General features: G+C 44.5%; 1 protein-coding gene across 1 annotated transcript; it reads right to left on the reverse strand.

Moving 5' to 3' along the window:
- Nucleotides 1-245: 245 nt before the first annotated feature.
- Nucleotides 246-1181, reverse strand: LOC143387113 (olfactory receptor 2M4-like). Its single transcript, XM_076841750.1, has one exon. The coding sequence runs from the start codon at nucleotides 1179-1181 to the stop codon at nucleotides 246-248; it is 936 nt and encodes a 311-aa protein (XP_076697865.1).
- Nucleotides 1182-7222: the final 6041 nt, after the last annotated feature.

Genomic DNA, 7222 nt, shown 5'->3' on the forward strand with positions numbered 1-7222 from the left:
AGATTCCCCATTCCTAAATGCTTGGGAAGGAAGTAAAGAAGGATCAGGATTAAAATAGCTAGGACAGGTCCGAGCATCAGTAAACCTGAAGTACAGGTGGGAATGAATCAGGAACACAGAGGTATCTCTCCAAATGCAGAGGAAAACTGTAACCCTTGCTCTCCACTGAGGTCAGAACCTGCAGATGGACCCCTGGCCTGGAAGGCCAGCATCCTGGACAGACCCTCAGCAGACGCTGGAGAAAGTCACAGTAACCTTCCTCTCCTCAGGAGCTTCCTGAGCCCCCTGGACACCTCCCTGTTGCGCAGGCTGTAGATGAGGGGGTTCAGCATGGGGGAGAGGATGGTGTAGAAGGCCAACACCATCTTGTCCTGCTTAGCTGTGTGGGTGGAGGCTGGTCTCATGTACATGAACATGGCAGCCCCGTAGTAGAGTCCCACCACCATGAGGTGGGAGGAGCAGGTGGCGAAGGCTTTGCGGCGGCTTTCTCCAGAGCCCATGTGGAGGACAGCTCGGAGGACATGGGAATAGGACGTGACAATGACTGAAACTGGCAGGATGAGCATCACCACACAACAGACAAACATCAGCCTTTCAAATGCAGACGTGTCTGTGCAGGAGAGAGGCAAGAGGCCAGCCACTTCACAGAAAAAGTGATGGATTTCCAGAGAGCCACAGTAAGAGAACGACAGGGCAGCTGCCAGCACAATGATGCCATCAAGAGACCCCAAGATCCAGGAAGCCACCGCCATGAGCACACAGAGTTTCTGACTCATGAGGATGGCGTACCGAAGGGGATGGCAAATGGCCACGTAGCAGTCATAGGCCATGACAGCCAACAGGAAGCACTCGGCTCCCAGCAGGGACACGTAGAAGAATATCTGGGCTCTGCAGCCTGCTAGCGAGATGGAGTTCCTGCCAGACAGGTAGTTGAAGGCCATCCTGGGGACGGTGGTGCAGATGAGCATGAGGTCCATGAGGGAGAGCTGGCTGAGGAGGAAGTACATGGGGGTGTGCAGCTGGGCATCCAGGTGGATGAGGAGCACCATGGTGGAGTTCCCCATGACGGCCACTGTGAACATGCCCAGGACCAGAGCGAAGAGGAAGGTGTGGGTGGGGCTGTGGTTGAAGATGCCCAGCAGGATGAAGACAGGGCTGGACATCTGGTTTCCTGACTCCATTCTCAATACTTTGCCTTATCTGAAAGTCCCAGGGAAGACAGAAGCTTACCTATTCATTCAGCTTTCCAGTGCATGGTGCAGCAAGGACCTGTGTTGCACGGGGCATCTGAGGCAGGCGAGACCTTCTCACCAGCTTCCACCTGCCTCCCTTAATAGCATTGAGTCATGAGGCTCCTCATTCAACCTTAGAGAATGATTTTAGTATGCATTTTCTTTATTTTACCTACAAGAGTCCTAAAGTTTCTAAAAGCTTACTCATGGGTACAGAGAGCATAGGAGGAACAATGATCACGCATCTCTGTTGCTGAAGGACACCGTCATCCCTATCCCAGGAAAGTTGGTACTGAACGTTTCCTTCACTGGTCTGCCTATGCCTGCAGTTGTTGGTCTTCAGTGCTAGAATCCTGGCTCTCATGTCTTCCTCTTACCACTCCACCCCCACCACCCCCGCCCAGTGAAAGATTAGACCAGGTCAGTGATGCTCCCTGCTGGGGACCCCTGAGCACATTAACTCAGAGAGCAGATGTGTTTTAACTCTCCTACCTCAGATCAAGTCTTGGAGCCTGGTCTTATTCTATGAAGACGTCCATTAAAATATCACCGCGTTGAAGAACATGACACTCACTTTTCCTTGGGGAATAGTTTTGCTTCTCCTAATTGTATGTATGTGGAGCACAGCTGGAGATTTTGTTTTTTGCTTATACCTTAGAAATCCATTTTCTCCCTATCACAAAATGTTACAAACTCAGTGGGATGCACATGTAGAAACAGAAGAGGAGCTCTCTCTGGTTTTGACAGCTTTACCATAACATGCCAACCTGAGGAGTATGGGAGCTTGTTTTACATGCAGGGAAGGAGGTGAACAGTACTTTCCCCAACCCAGCTCCCCAGGGACAGCATCCAGGGTTGCTTGTGAGTGACAGAGGACCCTGGGGCACAAAAGATCAGACCACATGCTACACACTTCAGCTGCTTCTCATCCACCAACTATCAAGAAGTGTTTTAGGTTGTTGAGGGCAGATGTGGCATGATATTGAATGGTTTTACATTGAGATGATTTCCCAGATGTTGAATTTCAGGACTGGATGATAAAAAAAATCAGGAAATAAATAAACAATGGAAAGACAGAGTGTTGAAAGGGAAACTAACAATCAGATCTTTGTAAAATGTTACATCCGTTATTTTTGTCTAACCTCCATATTCTTACCATGCCTGTAAAATATCATAGCCCATAGATATTTCTCAAATTAATTTTATCCCAAATGATGTTTTCCAAACCAAGAACCACTTTTATTTCTGTCTGATATATATTGCTGTCACAAAATTCTTCTGAATTCCTGGGACTTCAAACTTGAAATAGTGACATCTTTATCATCATCTTCCACTTATTTATTTTTTTTAAATTTACTTTTCTATAAAGAAAAATTTTTGTGTTCCTTGATCATCATTGTTTTGTTGTTATTGTTGTTGTTTGTGGTGCTGGGGTTGAACCCAGGGCCTTTTACATGCATGGCAAGCACTCTACCAACTGAGCTATACCCCAGTCCCTTGATCATTGTTTGTGATGTTGAGTTATTCTATCAACTGACAGGGATAGCTGGGAGTGTTTATCCTTAATAAAGGAAATACTAAGCAGGTAATAGTTTTCAAATTTGTTCTTTAGAATCCAACTAAAATTTAAAGAAATACAATTATCTATGTTTTCCCTCTTAGAAATCTCTTTGACCTATGACAAGATGGAGATACAGAAAGTTTTTTCTATTTAATATCAAAAAGCTATATTACTATTTTGTTCATCAACAAATATTCTGTTCTCCTTCCAAGGACAGGGCAAAATTCAAGTTACATATCAATGATATGCACACTTTGCTCATCACAGCACTTTATTGGTGATGTGAAAATTAGTTTAAATTCCTTCTGATGTTGATATTTTCTCTCCAGAAAAGGTTCTAGTATGTGTTAATATTCTAAATGAACTCTGTCAATTATAATCAATGGCAGAACTCATTTCAAAATATCAAACTAAATAATAAAGACCCTTTTGATAGTTTTAATGATACTCAAAAATAACATGGCTTCCTTTTTTCACTGAATTGAAATGTAATGTCAATAGTCCAGGAAAAAATTTCCATTCCCATTCTAACTTTTGGACATGGAAGCGCACCTTAAAAAATGATGTATGCCAATAGTTAAACCGGAGAATAACTCCTCTGTGGGTCACACTGTGGGTCATATCTTTACCATCAAGCTTTAATAAACATTTTGGTAAATCAAAATAATTTTACCATTAAGAAGAGCTTGTGGGCTGAGGATGTGGCTCAAGCGGTAGCGCGCTCACCTGGCATGCGTGTTGGCCCAGGTTCGATCCTCAGCACCACATACAAAACAAAGATGTTGTATCCGCCGATAACTAAAAAATAAATATTAAAATTCTCTCTCTCTCTCTCTCTCTCTCTCTCTCTCTCTCTCTCTCTCTCCTCTCTCACTCTCTCTTAAAAAAAAAAAAGAAGAGCTTGTCTCTTTCTCCCTTCTCCTTCACCTTCAGCATGAAAGGGACAGTCAGGATTTCAGAGGAAACAGTGGCATTCCCAGGATGTCATGAAAAGCTATCTACAATGTGAAGAATTTGCAGAATATGCCCAATAATTTCAACCATCAGGCCGAGGCATGTTCACACAGTGGAATCCTTTATAATGCTCTGAACACGTTTTCGGACACATCATTTCACTGTGGTGCATTCCTATGTTCACCCGGCACATTTGTCTTATGCAGCCCCGGGAGCCTTCCTTGCCTTCCCTCCTCTCTCCAAAGCTCTCCCTCCTGTTTTCCAGAGGTCCCCCTTCTCTCCCTTTTCTCCCCAGCTCCTACATGTGAGAGATGACCTGGCCCTGTCTTCATGCTGTCCTACTTACATGTAGTGGCCAAAGCACAAACTCACCTACTAGCCCGGCTCTTTGGTCTCGGGGAGGTGATCTCACTCTCTGCCCATTGCTCAGCATTTCCTTCTGTCTCTTCTAGAGAAGATTCTAAAGCAGCCTGAACTCAGTCTGAAGGACTTCCAGAGACCCACCCATCTCGGGGCATCCTGGACCTTAAATCCTTTGCCTTCTGGGAGCATTCAGTTCCTGGACTTCAACCACAGCTGGGCGTGCCCTTGGAACATCTCCCAGGAAGCAATTTTCCTGGCGTCCCCAGACTCTAGAAAATCCTGCTGGTATTTCTCAAGCTTTATTTGCCATGAAGTTCAAAGGATGACTGCCTACTTCTCCTTCAAAAGTGAGCAGTGTTAATGATGAAGCTACATCATCATAAATTAAAAAAAAAATAAGGCTGGGATTAAAAGAGGGAATATTCATTTCAAACTGAACTGAGGCCGTCAGCCTGCCTTCTCAGTGGTGCTTACATTTCTACCTCTTCCCCAGGACACCTCCTCAGAGATGGGCTGAAATAAGCCTAAATAAACTAACAGTATGTGTGCACCCCTCCAACAGTTCAAGTGGGTCCAAAGTCCTCATAAGGACTTCTGAGTGGCCCACCTCTTTATGATGTATCCCATGGGATTTTCACTGAATTCACTTTTCTAACATTGAAACAACCCAATCTCTCTGTCTTACTTGTCTTCACTCCAAAAGCTTTTATGTGCCTAAAACAATATCCTTTCAAAAATGCAAAGCCCAAAACCATTTTTTTAACTTGAAATTATTCAGTGCCCTTTCACAAATTTCAATCCCAAACAGTAAAACTCCCTTACACAACTTTTGTGACCTGGCTTTCAACAACTTAGCCTCATGTTGAAAACTCTTTGTCATACAATTGCTCTCTGAGGCCTGTTTCTCCCCGGCTTCTGGCCATTCAGAAAGCTCCCAGCCGTCTGCCTTTCCAAATGTCACACTGTCCTTCAAGGCCCTTCAAACCCATATTCACATTAGCTCTATTCACAATGTCAAGAGTTGGAAGCACTCAGATGTCCCTCAGCGGATAATATATACACACAACTGAACGTTAATCAGCCTTAAAAAGAAAGGAGACCATGACACCTGCCACACTATGTGTGAACTTTGAGGACACTACACTAAGTGAAATAAGCTAGCCACAAGAAGGCAAAATTAAGAAGATAGACTCAGCTTACATGAGAAGCTGATGCCATCCAATGTATAGAAACAGAGAACAGAATGGTGGCCACAGAGCCTGGGAGGAGAGAGCGAATGTTGCTATATAACAGACATGTTTCATTTCTGGAAGATGAGAATGTTCTGGAAATCTGTTTTACAACAATATGAATATACTTAACACACTGACCCTAAGAACACTGCAGTTCCCTGTGTCCTTCTTAAAACTTTCATTACAATATAGCCCCTAATACAATAGGTAGTTTATTTGTTTATTTTAAAGCCTGTTTCTACCCTCTCATCCAGCCTGAATAGACACTAAAGCTTTACAACATCAGATTTTATCTTTCTGTTTTTTCCTTAGTTTATTTACATATTTTTAATAATCCATAGCAAATATTAGGTGCTCAATAAGTATTGTTTGTGCAGTGGGTAATATGTAAAGGTCAGGAGTGAAAGACTTGGACACAGAGCCACCCTGAGTCAGTCCTCCTGTGACAGCCGACTAGTGCAGCTTGTTCAGCTGTGAGTGAGCACCCAAGGACCAGGTTCTCTCCGCTCTAATGGAGGGTCCATTGCATGGGCTAGTTGGATAAGTATTCTTAACTGTAACTGTGCACGTGAGTGCTCACTGGTACAAGTACAGGCCATACTGTACCATTTCTTCATAGCCAGAACTCCTGCAGGAAAAGCGTCAGTGATGAGGTGATCACCCAGTTTGCATCCGCAGTGTTTGGGTTTTACCACAGGGCTCTTTCTAGACCACAAAGTTTCAATTTCATCTAGGTTTTCCCCTTATAAGCCTTAAGAATGATGGTTTCCACCATCCTTTTTGCTAGTATGAAAAATAAAAAAGTGAATTTGAGAGAAATTGATGAAGTTAATGTAAATTGGTTTTTCCAAACATACAGAATGTGAGCTTTACCTGTGCCAAGTTCCTTTTCTGCCAGGAGACAGTGCTCTCTGACTTCCTCCTGGGACTCTCTGACTTGGAGATGTTTAGAATTGGGTTCTTAAAATACTTGTTTGGAATGAGGAAGGATGGTTGCCTGTGTACATAAATGTGAACGGGAGACTGTAACTAGACTCTGGAATTCTCAGTGTAGTGTGTGGTGCTGGGTAGAACCCAGGGCCTGCATTCACTGGCCAAGCCTCTGCCCCCCACTGCATCCCCAGGCCCTACTGCGGTCTTCAAATGGGAGACACTTAGGCTTTGTTGACATTTGAACACATGGTCCATCTGCATTTGGGCACCTTGTGTGGTAGAAGCCAGCATGAAAGGGGTGGGTTCTCACATGCAGTGGGGATGTGTTTGCTGGTGTGGCACTTACTGTCCTGACATTGCAACCCATCCCTGGTGTCTCTCCAAGGCATCCTGCTCACTGCTGCGAACTAGCTCCTGGTCTCCTCTGGGAAGACAGGAGTTCCACTGAGATGCAGTGTGTGGTGGTGACATAGCTCATCGGGTGTCCCACTCCCGTGAAAGCTCTCCCAAACTAATAGTGTCATAAAACTGAACAGATCATTCAATTAAGCAAGCAGGTACACTGGTGGCAGGGAGTGGAACAGTCAAGGAGAGGGGGAGGGCTGCCACTGACCCACCAAGCTCAGGTGGGTAGGACATCAAAACCAGCCCGTGGGTTTTCTCTGGGGTAGCTGTCACTGAAAATGGTCATCATAGCTGTCACTGAAAAACAGTAAAAACAGCGCGATCATCTGGCTGTACGCAGATGCTGAGAAGTGAAGTCATGGGGTGCCCCCAAGACCTGAGCATTTAAGACGGCCTCCAAGAAGGAAAACTGTGATCCAAAACAAAGATAAAAGAACACAAATGTCCTAGAATCACATAAGAGAGAACGGTGTCACTATTCTGAGGAATTTGTGAAATGTGTGGCACTGGGTGCACATCTCCCTGACCAAGCTCCATGTCAG

This window comes from Callospermophilus lateralis, unplaced genomic scaffold (genome assembly GCF_048772815.1).
Source record: "Callospermophilus lateralis isolate mCalLat2 unplaced genomic scaffold, mCalLat2.hap1 Scaffold_1734, whole genome shotgun sequence".
Classification (NCBI taxonomy): domain Eukaryota; kingdom Metazoa; phylum Chordata; class Mammalia; order Rodentia; family Sciuridae; genus Callospermophilus; species Callospermophilus lateralis.

What these genes read in the sequence shown, in the direction of transcription:
- LOC143387113 (XM_076841750.1), bottom strand. Translation starts at nt 1,181, where the DNA reads ATGGAGTCAGGAAACCAGATGTCCAGCCCTGTCTTCATCCTGCTGGGC.